Raw genomic sequence first — 20,330 nt, forward strand, 5'->3', positions numbered from 1 at the left:
TAGAACGTATGTGGTCAGACTTTATTTAAATTAGTGTTGCAGACATCTGTACTTGTAAGGTATAAAAATAAAAAAAACTAGGACCAACAAAACCGGTTCCAGTGAGCGGTTGCCAGGCCAACAGGCAAATCATCCGATCCTTGCGATGTCCTCACATAGGCGGCGCCCCCCGCAGCCCCAGCGGGACCAACCTGGGCATGGGCCTCCAAGACACGCCCTTGCCCGGGGACGCCGGAGCCTCGGCGGGGGGCAGGTGCTCTGCCTGCCCACCCCCCGCCTTCATGTGCAGCAGTGGGGGTGGGGCCAGTGTGTGGCCATTCAGCCCCGGAGTCTCGTCCCTGGGGGCAGGTTGGTGGTCCAAGTTTGACGGCGATACCACCCAGCTGACCGGTGGCATTGCCGTCGCAACGGAGGATGAGGGGGGCGGTGACTCAGTTGGTGGTGCCGGTGGTTGTGGTGGTGTTGCAGGAGCCAGAAGCCACGAGCTGTTCGGGTCCTCAACTGGAGATGACATACTTTGACGTTAGTGTGCCAACTTTAAGGCTGCAACTAACAATTAGCTTTTATGATTTATTTGATGAAGCCATCGAATTAATAACATTTTGACCTTAAACCACGCCCGGACTGACCATGGGGAGAACCGGGAGTATTCCCGAATTTTTATTTTAAATCTGACGGTGCGGCGGCGCACGAGTGGGCAAGGCCAGGGTGGCCTGATTACATAACTGACTCCTGGCCTGAAAAAATCTGCCCTGCCTTAAACCCTTCATTCAAAACATCCATCCATCCATTTTCTGCACCGCTTAGTCCCCACGGGGGTCGCGGGCGTGCTGGAGCCTATCCCAGCCGTCATCGGGCAGTAGGCGGGGGACACCCTGAACCGGTTACCAGCCAATCGCAGGGCACACAGAGACAAACAACCATTCGCACTCGCACTCACACCGAGGGACAATTTGGAGTGATCAATCGGCCTACCAAGCATGTTTTTGGGATGTGGGAGGAAACCGGCGTGCCCGGAGAAAACCCACGCGGGCTCGGGGAGAACATGCAAACGCCGCACAGGGAGGGCCGGAGGTGTAATCGAACCCGCACCCTCCTAACTGTGAGGCGGACGTGCTACCCAGTGCACCACCGAGCCACCCTTTATTCAAAACAAAGACATTTAAAATTGATAACACAAAAAAAAAGCACCATTCTGCTGATGAAAAGCACACGCAGTTACCAACTTAGCAATTTGGTTGTTATAGTGCGCGACTTTTCAGAACCCTTTGGCAACTATTTACTAAAAGGAAAAAAAAAACATAAGTGTGGGGTGCCAGGAATGTTTACGTACCTGTTGCTGCTGAAGAAGACAGCGGCGTGGCGCAATCCATCAGCAGTGTGGTCAGAGTCATGAACGGTTGCCCTGGTAACGCAGCCCCCACCATGGATAAAAGCTCAGAGGGCTCGATGGCCTGCAAGCTGCAGAGGTCGCCTGCAATTATGGTGGTCAGAAACAAATGAGCAAGGTTTTTTCCAGGACGTGCACCTGAGTGATATTTTTTTCTGATTGAGTGCACCTGCCACTAAAGTGCAAAAACGTTGAATCTTGGATGGCAACAAAGCAAGAAGGTGTTGACGTCATCATATCTATTTATGCCGGTCGGCCCAGCATCGGCGAACTTCCACCGGCCCGGCGTTATTGTCTGACCACGCTACATGTGGACTAGGTATTGCCAGAGCGCGAGCTCCATAACAGTGACAACGTCCGTCAGAGATTGACAGCGAGGACGACGGCAGGGGTGCGAGCACTGCGAGTGTGTGGGCGGCACGCCCGGACTGACCATAGGGAGAACCGGGAGTATTCCCGAAGCGCCGGCATAGGATTGGCCTGCGTCTGTTTTTTTGTTTTGCTTTTTAAGTCTGCCGGTGCGGCGGCGTGCCTATCAGAGAGACAGGCCAGGCCACTTAGGCCACTCAGGCCAGGAGCATGTGAGGAGGGAAAGACGATTGGTTTATATCAATTAATATCCGCCCCCACAGTCCATATCAACCACACAGACCACGTGTGGAGGAAGGGGTGTGTTGCATATGTCAGGTTCCGTCTGCTGTGGTGTGTGTAGCTTGCGAGTGGTGCAAGTGAGGATAATGGACTTGAACGAGGTAAAAAGAAGAGGAAAGTCGGTGCGGAGAGGGACAAAAAAAGAAAGGCGCTGGAGGACACGGCCAAATGCAGAAAAGTTCCGAATTTTTTCAGCCTCCCCCCCCCTATGGCGCCATTAAAAACTGTGCGCCCGCGTATGCATGCCAGTTTGCATGTGTTGTGTGCATGTGTGCCGCTGCCATGTAATAAGGCTGTGTCCCTCTGTTGATTCATTGTTAGATTTAGTTCTAGTTGATTTTGTAAGTTGAAGAGTCATTTGTTATTCTTTCTTACATGCACATTCTTCTAAACTTCTAAACAAAATGCGATAACTGGCCCTGGCTAAATTAATACAAAAATATATGTCTATGTTTCCTATGCAAAGGTGGAAATACAGTGATCCCTCACTACTTCGCGTTTCGTTCACCGCAACTTCACTACATCCCGGATTTTTTTTCCAAATTAAAAAAAAAACATTTAAAAGTCAAAATAAAACTTTGTGTCTAACCTTTAGGACAATGTAGTATTGCTCCAAATGTTCGTTTACATTCATTTATTAGTTCGTTTTCGTTAGCACGATCTTGAATTAGCATCTTTCAGCTAACTCGTTAGCCTGCCCAGTACTTCTTGTTGGTGACCGTACTTCGCGGATTTCACTTATCGCGGGTGGTTTTTGGAACCAACTATCCGCGATAAACGAGGGATTACTGTATTGCCAGTTTTGGTGCTTCAGACAGTAGGCCCGGTACTAGCTCTGAGCACCTGACAGGTAAAGAACAGAAATACAAAAGGTAAAGAAAAGATAAAATAATTTATCACTGCATGTGATTGAATAGGATATGACTACGCATGAAACATTTGGAAAAAAAAACATATTTGAACATATAATTCTTTTGATATTGATTAAATGTGTTATTGTCGATATTATAATTATTATGCTGGTTGTTCTGACACTCTCAGCAGATGCAGAGTATACTGGTAAGACAAGTCCAGGGAGTAGTTCAAGGGAAAGGCCAACAGTCACAAGTCCAGGGAGCAGTTCAAGGGAAAGGCCAACAGTCAGACTCAGAGACCTTTTGATTATTATCACCCTCATTCCAGAGATTTTGATTTGATTTTCCGGTATCACCCACAACAAAACCCAAAGAAAGCCATTCCCATATTTTGCTTCCAAATATTTGGTGGGTGAACCCTTCCACAGCTGAGACTTGGAACTGTCCAGGACTAAAAATACCCAGGGTGAGTGTTGTTGTGACTATTATGCTTATATTGGAGTGCATATTTGTTTTGAATCAGCCAAAAACATACAATTATGTGTGCATGTGTGTGCGCACAAATCTGTTTTGCTTGTACCCATGCATTTAAGTGTGGGTGTGAACACGCACGTGTGGGCAAGGCCAGGGTGGCCTGGTTACATAACTGACTCCTGGCCTGAAAAAAATCTCCCAGTCCGGCCCTGGTGGGTGGGGCTAGTGGCCTACAGCGGTTTGCGAGTTCCATAACTGCGACAACGTCCGGCAGAGATGGACAGCTGCTGTGCGAGCAATGCGAGTCGGGTATGAATGGCAATGCGAGTCGGGTATGAATGTGTGGGCGGGGCCAGTGGCATACAGCGGCTCCTTGCGAGTGCTCTGGCTCGCTACTTGTGTAAATCGAATTGTGGTGCCGTTTTGACTCAGGTGCTAACTCGCCTTAGCTACTTACCACTCACACCGGGCGAGGGGACGAGGCTCTTGCACCGAGACAGGATGTTGGGCACCGTCCTGGGTCGATTCCTCTCCATCAGCTCCGAGTGGGAGGCGGCGGGCGGGGCCACCTTTGGCTGATTGACAGCTGCGGATTTAGGCGAAGGAGGGGGTGGGGCGACTAAGGCGAGGTCGGGTGGCGCTCGTTCCCGTGGAAGCTTCTGAGTGGATGAATCAAATACGACGTCCCCGTCAACCAAAGAGGCTGCTGAGTGGAGCTCGGAGGCAGCGGGTGCCATAGCAACGGCGGGGTCGGTCGTCACAGACGAGAGCAGGGACGTGGGACGGGGCTCGGGGGAAGACGAGGGCCGAATGATGCCGGCATTGCTGTTTGGGGTTAAGCACACGCACCGGTTTTCAAGTCACTGCACGTGGTGACATCATCAGCCCTGTGATCAGACTAACGTAAAGTCGACTCTCTCCTCCGCGGAGCCAGTCTTGGGCTTGCTCCAGATCGACACACATATTACAGCTGCTCCAACATTACATCGTGTTGCTTTCAGTTTTTTCTCATTCCTTGTTCGTTTGACACATTGGCAAACCATTTGAGGCATAGCGGCGCGCTTCCGAATCATATGCTGAGCCTCAAATCAAGCAAACGGCATCTCTTTGCGGTCGCCACAACATGGACTGAAAAATGAAAATCTAACGGAGTTGTGAGGCCAACACTCCTCCTCACCAGTTTGTTTTGTAGGCAGAACTGGTCCCGCTTGCGTCGTCTTCCGGGCTGTCTGGCCTCGACGACTTGAAGCAGTCACGGCCGCCGTTACCTGTGATCGACAAGCACAGTTTTATTGTCAGGCTGCTTTGTGGGCATGCTCTTCTCTCGGGTGCCTCTTGCGTTATTGACTTGATGAGGGGCCATTTCAAAAGAGGTGGAAACTCACGCGGAAGGAGGCTGGCCATCAAGTGCTCCCTCCGTCGGGTCAGCGCCATCTTCTCCCATCTCAGACGCTTTTCGGTAGCCCGGAGCTTCTTAATCACCTGAACGGCCTGCAAACAAAGACCAGCGGCAAAAGTAGGGCCGGACCCACAGCGGCCCAAAACGTCGCACACTCACCTCATGCAAGGTGGTGGCGGCGGACACGTTGCCCTTTAGCTGGAGTTCATTCCTTAACTCGCTGAACATGCGCGACATCCTGTGCCGCCGCAGCCGCTCCGAAACATTGTGGGCAAGTTTCTGCACAAGGACGTCACATGGAAGGCTGAGGTGGAGGATGTCCTGAAATGCTACAAACAAGCTTTCTTACGCTGTCAGCGGAGCGGAGTTCTTCGCAGTCGGTCGACTCATCTGTGGAGTCGGATGAGTGATCTGTCCGGTCGCTGGACGAGTCCACCAGGTTGATAACACGGCCCTCGCGATCTCGGACGTTGTTCTCGTCATCCACAATGCAGACTACGTCCAGGTCCGCCACATCCCTGGCTGGCTCCGGCGAGCTGAATGAAGGAGCCTGTGTGCCTGAAACTTTTGACTCTGCCACATCCGGGTTATTCAGGAGGGCCGTGGGTGCTGTCTCGGCAGGCATGCTGCGGACTTCCGAACTGACGAGGTCAGGGAACTCGGATGTAACAGGATTCTTTGTGGAGGTAGAGGGAATGATTCTGTCGGTGATGCTCTTCTGACTCGAGGATGCGGAATCGAGGAGGAGCGGGAAGGAGACGCGGTTGACCGTGAACGACTTAAGGCCCGAGATGCCGGCGTTTGCGCTCGGTGGCACTGGGCCACCAGCCGTGCCGCTCGCAGGAGCCATGAGAGAAGAAGTTCGAGAGGCGCGGGTGGAACCTGAGGACAACAAGAGCAGCTTTCATCACAATTTGTAAACAAGGATCTTTGCGCGCGATTCTCCTTCTCATCTTTCATATGGCACCAGACCATTTGCAAAGACGATGAAGCACTCGAGAAGTGCACGCCCATTACAATCATATTTTATTTATTCGGAACTCGCTCACAAGCGTCAAAACAAATAGCGAATGCGGACTATGGGTGAGAGTCTGAGCTCTGATGTGCCTTTCAATCGTGCAGAAAATATTAAATGTGGCGACACCGAGCATTGGGACACTGGACAGGGGTTTACCTTTTGGGGACTCGCCTGTCTTGCAGGGGGCGGCCGCTCTCAGCTGGCTGACTGGGATCAGCTGGACCAGTTTGCCATCCGGTCTGCGGTAGTAGCGAACGCCCGTCGGACTCTGCACTTGCCGCAGAATCATCCGGACTGTCGAGGAGGAGGGCACAGCCGGGTGGGCCGTTGGCATGCGGGGACCTGCGAGCGGAACCATTCAAGACCCCCAAAAGTCATGTGTGTGCTGTTTCCAAACACGTGCAATCTGCTTTTTGTGAGGAATGATTAGCAAACACGCGCAATCTGCTTTTGTGAGGAATAATTAGCTCGCTCAGTCAGGACATGAATTGAAATTGTTACACGACACCAGAAAACCAATTATGTTGAGTTCCCTTTAAGCTCACCTGATGGTGGAGGTGGCACCAAGTAGTAAGTGACAGCGGCAGCAGGCGTAGCGGTGGCGGTTGATGTTGAGGTCAAGGTTGCTGTGGTGACGGCAGATGCGGTAGTAACAGGTGATGTGAGGGGGCCGATTGCCGTGGAGACGGCGGTTGACGAAAAAGCGTCAGTTCCCGGGGAGATGGCAGCTACACTGAAGGCAGTTGTGGCAGCGACGGGTGCGATGGACGCGGTTGTTTCCGTGGAGACGGCATTACCCGTGGAGACGGCGGGTGACGTGTTGGTCGGGGCTGTAGTAGTAACGAGTGCCATGGACGCAGCGGTTGCCGTGGAGACAGCGGTTGACGTGGAGACAGCGGTTGACTTGGCGGTTGGGTACGTCAGCCCATGGCGGTGAGAAGACATCCGCTGGGGTTCGGATAACGTTGGAATAATGGTCTGCTTCTTGGCGGCTGCCACACGGCCGGTCAGATATGCCGCCAGACGGTTGGCGGGGTGGAGCGCCCCCATCTCGCCTAATTGGATCTTGGCCAGAGGATACTTTTTCCCGTTCACCTGCATGCAGACACAAGCCAGCCGATCCAATCCATCACTCAGTCGCCTTAGAAAGCGCTCTAAAAAGCTCTAAAAGCGTCAACATCATCACGGCTCACCTGGATGGGGTCGGTGCCACCCGCTCGCTTCTTTCTGGCCGACAGGAAGCCGGCGGCTGAGACGCTATTGAAGAAGGGCAGAGCCAAGCCCATCTGGCTCCTGTCCTTCCACTCGCTCCAAGCTCGCTCCGCTGAATCTTCTTCTGTGTCGCTTTGGTCGGGCTCCTGAGGAGAGTCCTCTGTAAAATCCTCCTCGGTGACCTCACGTTGCCAGGCCTCCATGGGCTCCACCTCCTGCGCCTGCCGGGTTTCATGAGGCACCACAAAAGTTTTGGACAGCAAAGGTGGAGGTCATTGACCTTTAGAAAAGATACTTTGTTTGGACTTATCTTGACTGGAGCTGAACAACATACTCTGTCAAGCGCACTAACCTTCTGTGCGCCACCTTGTTTGCTGATGAGAACTTTGTAGTGGATGGTGCCGGTGTCCTCCACCGTCTGGCTGATGGGGCTGATCTGGTACGTGCGGGCCCAAAAGGGCTTTTTCAGTTGGTCCTGGGCCATGGCCTCGCACAGCATCTTCAGCACGTGGTCGCGGTCCTCGTCACACGTCCAGCGACCCTCGGTGAGGATGGTCAGACGTCTGGACGCTCTCGACTCCTCCGCAAGGTTTGGCGGCTCAACTGGCAAGACGGCCGTGACACTCACACCATCAGCCCCCCCCCTCTTTCTTATTCACTTCCAAATGGGATCACACAAAAACAGGAGGAAGTTACCTGGATGCAAAGTTCCGGGCTTTTTGCCACATTTCATCTTGCGCCGTTTGGGCTTCCTGAATGGCTTCTGAAGGATGATGGAGGCGTAGTCAGTGGAAGGTTGCTGGCTGAAATTCTCCATTGAGTCAGTCAGCACTTACCTGCTGCGTTGTTCCACTCTTTCCCACAAATATTCTCACTCGGGCACAGCTGCCGGTGTCTTGTGTCGCCTTTTGGGTCACGCGAATCGTTTGTTAATTTCGAGGTTCATTTTTGGCTGAACGAAATAAGATGGAGGAGCACCTTGGAAAGCAAGACGGCTTCGGGGACATGCGTCACCTCTGGGTGGGCGTCACCGTCGTCCCTCTTCCATAGCGTCCGGATGCGCTCAGCGGGCTGAGAGACACTGTCAGCTTCCTTGAGTACTGAAGGGAAAGAAAAAAAACGACACCTGCAAGTTTAAATCCATCTTGCAGATGTCTTTTGGCTGCTGCCCCCGCGACCCGACCCCGGATAAGCGGAAGAAGATGGATGGATGGATGGATGGATGGATGGATGGATGGATGGATGGATGGATGGATGGATGGATGGATGGATGGATGGATGGATGGATGGATGGATGGATGGATGGATGGATGGATGGATGGATGGATGGATGGATGGATGGATGGATGGATGGATGGATGGATGGATGGATGGATTTTTTGGTTTCTTTTCTACTGTTAAGTTAAGCAGTCTTGTAACTTTTTGCAACCTCATCCGACAAATTTGGGGAAGCAAGATGGCGGCCATCCGTCGTTGTCGACTTTAAGTACGACGTGGCGCGTTGGCCTGATTGAGACCAGCTTGGGTAAAAATTTAGTCAAAAGTCCATCATGAACTTGCTTGTCTTGTGTGCACACTTGAATGTTTTTTGGTGAACTGGCAGTGCACGGCGTGAGCAATCCAGAGCTACGCGGACTTACTGTAGGCCATCTTCATCCTCTTCCTCTTCTTCCTTTTGGTGGCGCAGCAGCCCGATGGGCTGGAGTCGGAGCCGTCCAGGTTCTTGAGCAGAACCACCTTCTGCTTGAGGCAGCTACAGCCCAGCATGCACTGCGGCCGGCCGCAGTGGCTGAGCCGGGCCGTGCGGGCCAGGCTGGAGCAGATGCAGCCCAGGCGGCAGAAGTCGTTGAGGCACGCTGGATCAGGCCGGGGTGACAGCCGGATGGGGGCGGTGGGATTCTCGCTCACAAAACCCTGCCAGGAATCACACGGAATGTCTGCAAAACATATCAAGCGCTGACATGGGAACAAATCAACCTTGGCTACCTTTAAGGTGAAAAGCGACGTCAGCGATATGGAAGCTCTTTCCTTCGTGACGAAGGTGTGAGGATGCCCCGCCCAGGCAGCGCCGTCCTCCAGGTCTTTCTGCTTTAGCAAAGCTCGGGTCAGCAGTGGTTGGAGGGAACTTGAATGGTCTGCGCCAGACTGCTGTGGGACCGGCTTACGTTTGAGCCTCTTCCTCCTCTCAAAAGGAGGGGACTGAGCGGGGGGAGAGACCAGCATGTTTGGCGCAGGGCAGACTATGGGCGGAGTTTCCTTTGGTTTTGGAGACTCCTCCCCGAGGAGAGCTGGGGCCTGGGGGCAGTCTGTCAAAAGGGGTTTGGAACTCTTGGGCTTCCTTTCAGCTTTCCTAGCGGTCTTAAGCTGCAGGTGGGGGGCTTTGGCTCTCTTGGAGGGTGGGATGAACCCAGTGATGAGGTCGAAGCTGGGCAGGGCGGCACTTTGCTTCTTGAGGACGCTGCCGAGCGTGCGCACGTAGCTGCTGCTGCTGGCGGGAAGCTCGTAGACGGGCAGCGAATCTGGTGGTGGCTGAGAGAAGCTGGTCACGCGCTGGTCAATCAGCTTGGCCTCGCTCTCCAGGTATTGGTCCAGCATGTCACTGCAGAACGCCGACAAGTTCTTGCGGTTCTGCTCCGAGCTGACCGACACTGCTAAGAGCAAAGCTTCATGAAAGGCGACATTCGAGAGTCGCACACGAGACAGCGCACGTTATCGAGAGTATATGGGTCACCTTCGGCCTTGGAAAGCGACGGAGTCTCCGAGGATTCCGAAGGACTGAACTTTTCCCTCCAACCTTTAATTTGCGTCACATCTGTCGTCTTTCCGGTCCTGGACACAAACGATCCAGAAGCGCCTAGAAAAATACAGAAAGACGAATGAATGTACACTAAGCATCGACAAAAGCGACAAACAGCCTGGCGCTCATGGCTAATGACGAGTCCAACCTTAAACTCTGTGACTCACCCTGCAACGGCAGCAGTGCCTGGCTTAGAGGCTCCACGCTGGCTCCCGGGGGTGGTATGGGGAGACGCACACCCAAGTACTGCAGGTCAATGGAGAGGCTGGTGTCCAGCAGGTTCATCTTCAATCCAACTGACCAAATGACATAACATGAACATTAGTTAGCCTGACGGCAAAACTGCTACAGACTTTGGTGAAGCGGAAAACACAACACGACTGAGATGGGGGGGGAAAAAAAAAAAGATTTTAGCAAGGCCATTTTTTTTCTTCTTTTTTTATGAGATGATAGTAAGTTTGGAAGGTGTCCTGCAAATCTGCTGATTGGCAAACAAATTTCAGGAGAGAGGAAATTGATGATTCCGACCCTCTTGCAGCACTGGGTGGATGATCTGCTGGTGCTTCATCATCTTGAGGTCTTTGACAAGAACTTCCTCATAGAAAGCGATCGTCTCGTCTGGTGATAGAGTCAAAACGGGAAGCGGCGCGCTAAGCACAAAGAAGAAAGGTTGAGCCGGGGGCGCGGCTGTTCAGATGAACGATTACCACGGGAGTGATCTTCTGTTGCTCGCAGCAGGCCAACGTCCGGCAGCGACGGCACAAGCCGGCTGTTTGCTTCTTGCTCGTCACTCTCGGCGATATGAAGTTTGAGAGCCTCCTAAAACATAAAAGCATTGTTTTTCTTTGGAGTGACGACACCAGGAACCTGTCCGAGGACCAAAATCACAGAGATTATCTAATACTGACTTGCAAGCCAGCATTTTGGGGTCATGACCTCTAACATAACAGTGGCAACAAATTGTTGCTACGCTACACTTCTTGGGTATTGCAAATTTGCAACCTAATTTAAGTTCATAACGATGTCAAAACTATAAAAAAATAAAATAAAAAAACTATAAAAAAGGGGAAATCAACAGCTTTATACTGATGTTTTGCTATATTTGGGATCGTAGAAATCGACAACATTTTGCAAAATGCAATTTCTAAACAAAGGACAATGGTCATTTCACAAGGATTTGAAATGGACAAATGAGGAAAAGTTAGAGCAAGTGCATTCTGGTGGCCTCTATACACGTGCAACTGCTGACTCATTTCAAATGAGCGCTTTGGTTCAAAGCCGTAAATTCCATCAACTGGAGACTGGCTCTGGTGCACATCGAAACTTTGGCGCTCATAAGATCTTTACTTGACGGTGATCAATTTGACATTATCTTGATGAGGAAGATGATGACAAACACAATATGGCCGTGTGAATGCGCGAGTTGGATACCTTGGATGTGAAGGAGATAAAGAGCTGCTCCTCAACTTCTTCCAGGTTAGGCTTCATGGTCACGTAGGCGGAGTCGTCCGTCTTCAGGTCCAAATCGGATATGGCAGCTTTTCGCCGTCGAGCCTTCTTTTTGCTCTTCAGTTGTTTGGGGGACGCCATCGTCAGGACATGCTCAGGAGGAGCCGGTGTGTTGGCTTCTCCCGAGACATAAGCCGGACAGGGAGGTAGAAGCGAATCCGCGTTGGGAAACTCCACGCCCATTGCGAGGTGCTCTTCTGTCGAGAAAAACTGCATGAGATCGGCGATAGAAGGCGTAGGGGACAACGCGTCGCCATCCAAGGAGGAAAACGTTGGCGAGAGAGTGAGCGGAAGTGCAAGGGGAGACAGTTCCCCTGGGAAAGGCAGCGGCTGCTCACTCTCTTGAAAAGAAAGAGAATGGACAGCTGAGGGATCGGGCTGGACCAGGACACCAGACGGGGATGGCTCATTGGCTGCACTTTGGGAAGGCAACAAGGAGGACTCCAGTGAAAGTGTCTGAGCCGTGGGCTGGAACACTTCAAAAGAGGGCTCCACGTAGGGTTCAGGAGGAGGTAACACCGTATGCCACTTAAAGACAGACGGGTCACAGTCTTTGCTTGACAGTGAAGCCTCAGGAGCCTTGGAAGAGCCAGAGTCCAGCTCCAACGCAAAGGTAGCAGGGAGTGAAGGCAGTGGCTCTGGCGAACTCACGGGGGACAACGGCTCGAAGCCAAAAGCTGAACACGGTGAGCCAGCAAGAAAATGAGCAGACTTGGACACTGAGGGCGGCGGGGTGCTTGGCATGTCGGGAGTATCACGGTTCAACAGTGGAGACAAAGAGGAGGTAGGAAGAGATGAACAAAGCAAAGTCTTGTGGTTTCCAAGTGGCTCTTCAACCTTGGCAAACTCTGCTTTTACTGGCTCACAAGCTGAACGCACCAGGACATTAGGACAAGTTCTTAATCGTTTTGCTTCCGGAGAAGCCAGACTGCAGAGCGCTTGACAAGGTTCTTCTCCCAGACTCAACTTGTCTGATCCGCTTGAGGTAGAACCCTGGTTGTCAGGTTTCACGTGAGATGTTGTGTTTGGATTCTGATTAGCAGAAGCGGTGCTTGTCCCGCTTTGGACCTCTGCAAGAATTTGGGTCGAGGAAGATTCCAACTTGCTCTTGACGGCCTTGGTCTTAGTGGAATGCTTTTTCAAGAAGAGCGCCAAGGCCGGCAGAGGAAGAGGCCGTTGGACCTTGGACTGACGTTCAGGCTCAGAAACAACCAGTCCTTGGCCCTTTGTTTGCGGTGGAGCTTCACTTGAGGACTCTGTCGACTGCTTATTGGCTTTATCAATGTCTTGGCTTGTGGCGTTTCCTGCAGTTGTAATAGCGTTGCTTTGCTCAAGTCCCTTTGAGGAGTCCACACTGCATCTCATTAAGGAAATGTGCACCTCTCGGCCGAGGTCCCCACTTAATTGATCTGCTGGTCGTGAGTTGTTGCTAAAGGAAACAACAGTAGCATGTCATTCATTTACAACTCACAAGGTGGTTGCAAGGAGACAACAAACAATCACTGGTGCCTGTCAATCAAATCTAAAGACCATGGTGTCAGAACCAAGACAGCTCGTTCAAACGGCATCTTGAGAAGGATTCATTTTATCTACGACTAAGCACAGAGCAGATCAGGTAAGCACCAAGACATACATTCTCATTTACAGAATGGGTCACTTCCCCAAAACACTCAGCAACATGGAGGACTTCTTGAAGGACAACTCAAGCTCAGAGTAGGAAACAATGTGATGTTTGCAGTAAAGAATAAAAGCATCTTTAAAAGAAGAAGCTCTTACCAGGTAGTGTTCTTCACAACTTGGGGTGCAGGTCCCATGGATACTTCTTGGACACAATTTGTAGTGTTCGTAAAGCTTCGAGCTTTGTGATTTGCAAGCAAAGACTTCAAGCTTTTCTTGAGCGGTTGCTGCTGACCGGATACTGCAGCTTCACCTTGGTTGGATTTCATCTTTGGGCCGAGCGAACCGACACCGTCCTCCCTGAGTCCCTTAGCAAACGGGTTGTAATCGACTTTGAGTTGAGCAAATTGGCAGTTGTGGTACATGGTGACAGCCATGAACTCAGTCTGTTGAAATGTGAACGTGGCAACGTTTGAGGCATTCAGCTTAATGTCTTCAGGAGCTTTCTCCGTCTGGACCACATGCAAACGCGGAATGTAGCGATGCATCGGGTGCACTAGGACGTTGCCTTGCTGGTCGGCCGCGTTGCTGGTCAGCTTCAGTTTGTAAAACGAAACCGGATTCTGCATCCAGAGCTGACCGGCGGCAGGTGATTCGGGATGGGCAAAAAGAAGATTTGTCACGTGTTGTTCCGCCTTCCCGGCCGCATGCCAGCTGGTGCCGGTCCAGGTGTAACGATTCTGGTCTACCAGCTGAACATCCATCATCAAAACATACTTTTTGGACGGCTGCAGTCCAGAGATGCGAAACCGGCAATATGGAAACATCCTACTGCCTTGCTTCGTCAGAATCATTTCAGTTTTACACCTGAAGAACTCGTTCCACATGTTGTTGTTGTCCAAAGTCACTTGGATGCCTCTGCAAGTGCTCTCAGCTGGAAGCAAATCCCCTCTACACAGTTTGGTGGCAGCGCGTCTACTGCAGGATGTACCTGACTGTGCGTCGGCTTCACCCGTCAGGGTGGCCTCTTTGTAACATCCATTTGAGCCTTGGCCTGCCTGAGCAAAGTGCTGAGGCAGATAATCGGCATCAGGCGCAACTGCAGGGCTGGCCGACCTGCCGTCATCAAACACCATCACTTTCTGTTGTGCCTTAGAGGCCATGGGCGCATTCCACACGTCTTTAGCATTTTCTATGTCTTACCAGAGGGCACAAGAACATCCTGGGGGGAGAGGGATGAAAAAAGTACTTTACCAAGCGTGATAATAATGACATCATATTATCATATCATCAAACGCTGTAACGCTACCCTGGCAACGAATTTGCATGCATACAATTCATTGTGAATATGTTACATTACACCAACAAGACTGTTCTTCCATTTAGAGACCAAATAGCAACTGGACGAGCTAGAAGATTGTTCGACAACACATAACGAGTCGATAATTTTCTCTACTACTTAGCCTCATTCGGGTCGTGTTGCCACAAATAATCTCCAAAAAGGCTATTTTGTACTCCCACAGGAAAAACGCAATTTTTCCGGAACCCATCATCAGATATTCCAAATCTTCAGGGTATCAGTCCAACAAGACTCAGCGTTTTAAAAACTCTTGTTTTGTCACATTTACATTTAGAGTTACAGACAATAGTTAAATATAACTACCTATTTGTTTTGATTTTTTTTTATGCAGAAGTCAGTTTGAAGTGTGGTTTATTTTGAGATCAGACGGCAACTCAACTAAAGATGGCTATTTACATATTATTTGAGACAAAACAAGTTAACGCGACAACAAAACCTCTATTTAAATTATTTATTTGTACGTTGCTTAAAACGTTATCATAAATACATATCCTACTTCATATCCAAGCATCATGCAACAAGGGAATACAATCGGCTAACTGGCTAGCTAGCATGCCAAACATGCTAGCTGGGCCTGAAGCACAACCTCCATCAAACACGACCATGCGTTTCATGACGTCACTCTGATTACCTTTCACGCGGTTAAAAGCTTCTACCGCGTGGACACCGTGACCTCAATCCACTTAACGACCCTTTCCGCTCTGTTCGCGTCTCTTCGACAGCTTTCTTTCTTGCTTGGTTAGTTGTTCCTACCGCTAGCAGCGTGCTGCCGTCAGTCGGTCGGTCCTTCTGTGTGTTGCTACGTCACGACGCGTGACTGCGCAGTGCGCACCCTCCTCGGCCGCCATTTTAATGCCGTGCCGCTGCCACCTGCCTCTCCTTCGTCGTCGGTCAGACGTCGCCGTTCCACCGGGACCGTCGTCACCGTTGTAGTCCGACAGCCGGAGGCAGCGCGTTGGCCCCGAAACGGATTCGGTAGGGTTTGTACCGCGGCACGAACTTCAACAGTAACCTAGGACCGCGAGTGGGGCGTGATCTGGAGTAAACTCAACTACAACGTGTAGTATAACAGAACGACGACTCGTTTGAGCTTGTGCAACGAAGCGGTAACATAACGACGGATTTGAGAGTGCAACCGCACGTGTACCGGTACGCGTGGTCAGCTACGACGACGTGTAGTTATACAAGTACAACTAGTAATGACAACGACGTGCAGTAACACACTGACAACATAACACTAGTTCGCGGCGCAAAATGGCTGAAGTCTATTTTCGTCCTAGTGTACTTCAATGGTTAGAAGTAATTAACGTACAAAATGTAACTATAGTTGAGTAATTACGAAACGGACATTTTTCACGTTTACTTGCTTTATTTTGGAACTGCGGGGTTCTGTGCATTTTATACCCTGCCATGTCAAAATAGCCTATGAATGACAACACGTGAAAAAGAAAAAAAAAGTCAGTACTTCTAGCGAACAGAATTGAGGAGGTACAACTTAACTGGTCTACAGTAGTAACCCAACAATGATGTACAGTTACACAACGATGGATGAAAAGACAATTAGTATGCGTACCAGTCCACAGAGACAATTATGGCAATATGTTTTACACAAAAACATTTTATTTGAGGTAGTAGAATTACCACGGTGTGTACTTGTCTGAAGTAAGAGCTACAACACCCACTAACACAGCCAAGTTGTGTAGCAGTCGTTAATGTGCACAAAATGGTAACACATGCTTGTCTTTTCACATGCTACGAGTAGTACAGTGGTGTGAGGTAACACCATATACAGCAACTGTACTTGAGTTTTGTACTTTATAACAAATTAGCAGCGGGATCTTGTCTCATTTGACTGTCGTGCGCCACAGTGTTGGGAAATAACAAAGTACATCGTATTTGAGCACTATTCTGAACTGTCATTCTCACACATTCGAAATAAAGAATTCAATCAAGATATTTATCAATACTTCTAACAGCCAGTTTTACTATTGCTTTTTTTAATCTCTGCAGATGACAACCCAAAGAAAACATTCAAAAAGGAGGTGAACCTACCTGTACCTCTACTTTTATCAGTCTGTTTTTACACAAGTATCTATACTTTTACTTAAGTGCACAGTACTTTTGCCACCAGTGGCAGCGTCTGGGGGCACCTAGGCCTAAATTGCAGAAGACTTATTTGGCACATCATGTGTAAACTCAAGCAGAATCTCTCATTGCATTGTGGCCAACGGTACACTGGGTATTGCACACGTTAGTATTGCAAAATAGGGATAAATATTCCTTGCGGCAAATGCTGGATGGGTTATCTTGCATGCTTCTTGGGAGCTAGTTGCAGAGGCCATAGATATATAACAGCTAGTGTTTGGCTTCTTCATTTTAACTCATTGAATTTTTGATCGATTTTGACATGGATTGGGTTGTTACAAACATCAGATGTGCAGCTATGATGCAATTTTTAATTGGGATTTTAACTAAGATACCATCGCAGGACTGCCACTTCAACGGGGCAGTAAAGGCTGTATGTATTATTATCTATGCAGAGGGTCATCTGAATCATGCGTGTTAGTTTTAGGCTGAAGTAATTTAGGGTGACTAGACGTCCTCTTTTTCCCAGACATGTCCTACTTTTAAGACCTAAAAAAATGTCAGAGGGGAATTTCAAAAGCGTCCGGGATTTTGTTGGACTGCCTCAAACATAACACATGTACAGTACATTGTCAATAGACTTGCCACTCCGTTCCATTTCACTCAATTCCAGGTTTTTCTGTATCGTTCGCAAATAAGTCACGCCCTCCTCCTCAAATCTAGTCACTTTGCTGCGAAGTAGGGTGGGCTGGCCAGTCTACATACACCAAGTGTTCACAAGCAATGCCAAAACGAAAATGCATGTTCACGGAGGAGTTGAATAAAACAATTCCCGTGCTTTCGTCAGGGTCGTGATCCTTATGAAGACAAAGTCGGGTACTTCTAGCGAACAGAATTGAGGTGGTACAACTTAACTGGTCTATAGTAGTACAAATGAGTCTTAGGGCATAATCATAGGTGGCGCTGTCCAACTTATCGTCAAGAGTAAAAAAAAAAAAAAAAAACACATGCTTGACATGCAAGACAGGCACTTGCGTGTCTGTGGCAAATAATGGTGCCAACGCCCCCTGCAAGAGGAGGACTGAAGAGGAGCCTTTTTTTTTTCTTTTCTTCAAATGTTGCACCAATGGCTGTATTTCTTTTGTCTCTTTTTTACTTCGTGTACCACTATAAAACTAAAAAATGTCAGCGTACACATATGTTTTTGTTTGTGTAAATATGTTTTTGTTATTGTACGTATGTTGTTTTGTGTGTAAATATGTTTTGTTATTGTATACATGTTGTTTTGTGTTATTCGGGCCAATAAATGCAATTGCTATACAGACACCATGTCATTTGTGTCATAACATACGACACAAATGACCCCCCAAAAAATAACCAAATAAAATGACCCCACCCCTGTCAAAAAACCCAAATCTGGTCACCCTAAATAATTTAATCTCCATAATCCCCTCGCCATACACTGGCCAATAGCAGATCCCATCGATCAATTTCCTGAACTAGTTATTTTGGTCCAATGTTAATCCGTACTTTTTAGCACAAAGTTAACTGGTGCTTGTATCCTTGCTTGCTCATGGATACTTGTGTTATCCTCCTCCTGACTAGTAGGAAGTGGGCTTTCTTAGTACGATGCAGGTTTTATCCTCAACTGCCGTTTCCCCTGCAAGCTGGTCTGTAACTCTCAGAGGACTAGCGCTAACAACAAAATGGCAGTTCCGTTGATGTCGCATCATCTCATCTGGGTCCGCAAATTGCCCAATGGAACGAGTGAGTGCATTGTGCACAGCACCAATGTGCACAGCAGCAAACTATTTTGTCGTCTATAAACATTTCTGCAAATCAGCGCATGAGAGAAATAGACTGTCAACTGGTACACACAATCAAAGCAAGCTGAAAATTAAGATGGCCTTTAGATTGTAGCTATATTAAAAACCTCTCAGAGAGCTAAAAGTTGGAAAGCTAGCACGTCCGCGGGGAGAGGGGGTTCTTTCAAAATGGCGACAAACGCAGCCTCGATTAGCCACCGCTGGCCTCACTTGACGTCAACGACGAGCTTAGTACTGCGGTCAGATTGGCATCAGTAGCTTACATATTAGGTCTTAACGTCATAACCATGTTCAGGAAGCATCAAGTAGCATGCTGGCTCACATCAGATGAATCAAGAAATGCAACAAGAATTTTTGGCTTGGGTAAGTAGGCGGGGTACCGCTCATGTGAACCACTCCAGGACGCCTGTAAGCGGTTCACATGATGGATGGATGGATAATTGCCGTTTTATTTTTTTCCATTAACAGTTTGCAATCAAAAATGGTTGTCTGGCTCACACAAAGTTCCAGGGTGCACAACAACAGCCTCAGTGCCATCTGTTGCGTTGTTGACGCTAACCACTTTCATGACCTCACCAGAGTTTCCAGAGACCTGGTTTTGTTGTGTTTGGCATCAGTAACCCTGCATATGAAGCTGTTAGAAATGAAAGTTTTTAATGAGTCTTATTCAAATTAACAAGCAAGTTAAAAAGTGCCAAAGAAAGTGTGCAAAACTCAAGTGTTCGCTCAGTGTCTCGAGTGCCATTCGGTCAGTTCACACGTGAACAATGTCCTCTTCCAGATTGTCCACGCCTGGCCCCTGCCCCCCTCCACAGGGGTCTACAATGTACCTGTAGTCTGCGCCGCCTCCGATAGCCAGCGCGGCCTCAGACGCCACCATCAGCCAGTCCTGCTCCTCGTCCTCAGCGTCCCGCTTCCAGGGGACGCTCAAGCCGTTACCCTCTTGTGTGCCGTCTGCCCCGCTGGCCCCCCTGCCCTCTTGGCCTTCTCCCTTCACGTTGACGTAATGTAAGGACTCCTTGCAAGGGACGCCAGGTGAAAAACTAAGCCGCAGCTCCTCCAGCAATACCACCAGACGTTGGAACGTTGGCCGACATTTGGGGACTGGACTCCAACAGCTGTGCATCACGTCGTAACTGAGAGGTCACATGAAATTGGTGCAAGATGCATGAATCGCATGAGATTGAGCTAATCAAAACTGACCCACACGACTAGAACTTGTAGGTCACATGACATCATGATGACAACACAGACACTGCAGTGGTTATGACACTAACTACAATCTCATGACATCACTGAGCGGGTATGACAATGTTACGTCATGGCAAGCCTGAAAGGTCACAAGACAGCAAGATGTCAAAATGACATTGTTACGATGTCATCACAGAAACTTGATAATCATTATGACGTTATAGCCGAGATCACATCATGTCAGGTCAAATCATGTGACGTTATAACACGTGACAGTCACTGACGTGGCATTCGCTTGAGCTGGCACGTGACATAAGCCTTGCTGACATGACACCATAACTGAGGTGTCGCATACATCCCAGACTCACATGTCTTGTCTGCACTCGGCAGGTTTCTTGAGGCGCTCTCCTCGTATCAGGTACTCGTAGATCTCAGAGTTCTCCACACCGGGATACGGCGTCTTGCCACGGGTCATCACTTCCCACATGGTGACGCCAAAGGCCCACTGTGACACACACAAACAGGTTTCAATCACCTCCGATAGCCTCCCTGAGACAAGAATCGATGACATCATGTTTGACTTCATCCCGACCACTAAAATGACTATTTCATTGAGTTGATGATACCGATTGCTGTGGGGCTAAAAATAAAATGTAGCAGTACCACGTCGCTCTGCGTGGTGTAGATGTTGTCGGCCAAGCTTTCCAACGCGATCCATTTGACGGGGAGCTTGGAGACGGATCCCTGCCGGTAATAGTCTCCTGAGTAGATCTTTTTGGAGAGACCAAAGTCTGCGACGCACACAACCATGTTCTCATCCAGCCTGATGCAGAGCAGAAGGACGTCACCACAATCATCTAACGGCTGTGGACGTATTGTGTGACCGAGGTGCGTGAAAAGCAAAGGCAATAAAGGCTGAGGAGGACTGACATGCAGTTGCGGGCTGC

General features: G+C 49.4%; 2 protein-coding genes and 1 long non-coding RNA gene across 10 annotated transcripts in view; 1 reads left to right on the forward strand and 2 right to left on the reverse strand.

Annotated features, from left to right (window-relative positions):
• Window positions 1–15,183, reverse strand: mgaa (MAX dimerization protein MGA a). Of its 5 annotated transcripts, none has more exons than XM_049739841.1 (23): window positions 15,035–15,183; window positions 13,081–14,143; window positions 11,227–12,733; window positions 10,503–10,614; window positions 10,324–10,413; window positions 9,963–10,091; window positions 9,730–9,852; window positions 8,985–9,649; window positions 8,639–8,912; window positions 7,977–8,098; window positions 7,835–7,903; window positions 7,695–7,761; window positions 7,351–7,601; window positions 6,980–7,219; window positions 6,332–6,881; window positions 5,943–6,128; window positions 5,118–5,650; window positions 4,928–5,047; window positions 4,755–4,860; window positions 4,547–4,637; window positions 3,827–4,194; window positions 1,334–1,474; window positions 1–501 (listed from the first exon to the last, which is right to left on the reverse strand). In XM_049739841.1, the coding sequence occupies exons 2-23, from the start codon at window positions 14,082–14,084 to the stop codon at window positions 152–154; spliced, it is 7,098 nt and encodes a 2,365-aa protein (XP_049595798.1). In that variant the 5' UTR covers window positions 14,085–14,143; window positions 15,035–15,183; the 3' UTR covers window positions 1–151. The 5 variants fall into 5 exon arrangements, 4 of the variants coding, with proteins under 4 accessions (XP_049595798.1, XP_049595800.1, XP_049595797.1 ...); XM_049739843.1 differs by having other exon boundaries at window positions 8,985–9,646; window positions 14,913–15,061; XM_049739840.1 differs by having other exon boundaries at window positions 14,913–15,061.
• Window positions 15,109–20,052, forward strand: LOC125980582 (uncharacterized). Its single transcript, XR_007485674.1, has 2 exons — window positions 15,109–15,256; window positions 18,974–20,052. It is a non-coding gene; the product is annotated as an uncharacterized lncRNA (long non-coding RNA).
• tyro3 (TYRO3 protein tyrosine kinase) overlaps window positions 18,830–20,330 on the reverse strand; it is a 14,615-nt gene continuing 13,114 nt past the window's right edge. For all 4 annotated transcript variants that reach the window (XM_049739869.2, XM_049739866.2, XM_049739868.2 and 1 more), the window contains 4 exons: window positions 20,314–20,330; window positions 20,047–20,206; window positions 19,752–19,888; window positions 18,830–19,328 (listed from right to left, as the gene is read on the reverse strand). The exon at window positions 20,314–20,330 is cut by the window's right edge and continues 93 nt beyond it. In XM_049739869.2, the coding sequence (XP_049595826.1) occupies window positions 18,947–19,328; window positions 19,752–19,888; window positions 20,047–20,206; window positions 20,314–20,330 (696 nt within the window). In that variant the 3' untranslated portion in view covers window positions 18,830–18,946. The remainder of the gene's footprint in view (window positions 19,329–19,751; window positions 19,889–20,046; window positions 20,207–20,313) is intronic.

This window comes from Syngnathus scovelli, chromosome 14, assembly GCF_024217435.2.
Source record: "Syngnathus scovelli strain Florida chromosome 14, RoL_Ssco_1.2, whole genome shotgun sequence".
NCBI classification, from domain to species: Eukaryota; Metazoa; Chordata; class Actinopteri; order Syngnathiformes; family Syngnathidae; genus Syngnathus; species Syngnathus scovelli.

Coding starts and splice junctions, on each gene's coding strand:
- mgaa (XM_049739841.1), bottom strand. CDS start 14,084: ATGGCCTCTAAGGCACAACAGAAAGTGATGGTGTTTGATGACGGCAGG. Junction 10,092..10,323: donor CCACCCAGTGCTGCAAGAGG/GTCGGAATCATC, acceptor TCATTTGGTCAG/TTGGATTGAAGATGAACCTG. Junction 7,220..7,350: donor AACAAGGTGGCGCACAGAAG/GTTAGTGCGCTT, acceptor GAAACCCGGCAG/GCGCAGGAGGTGGAGCCCAT.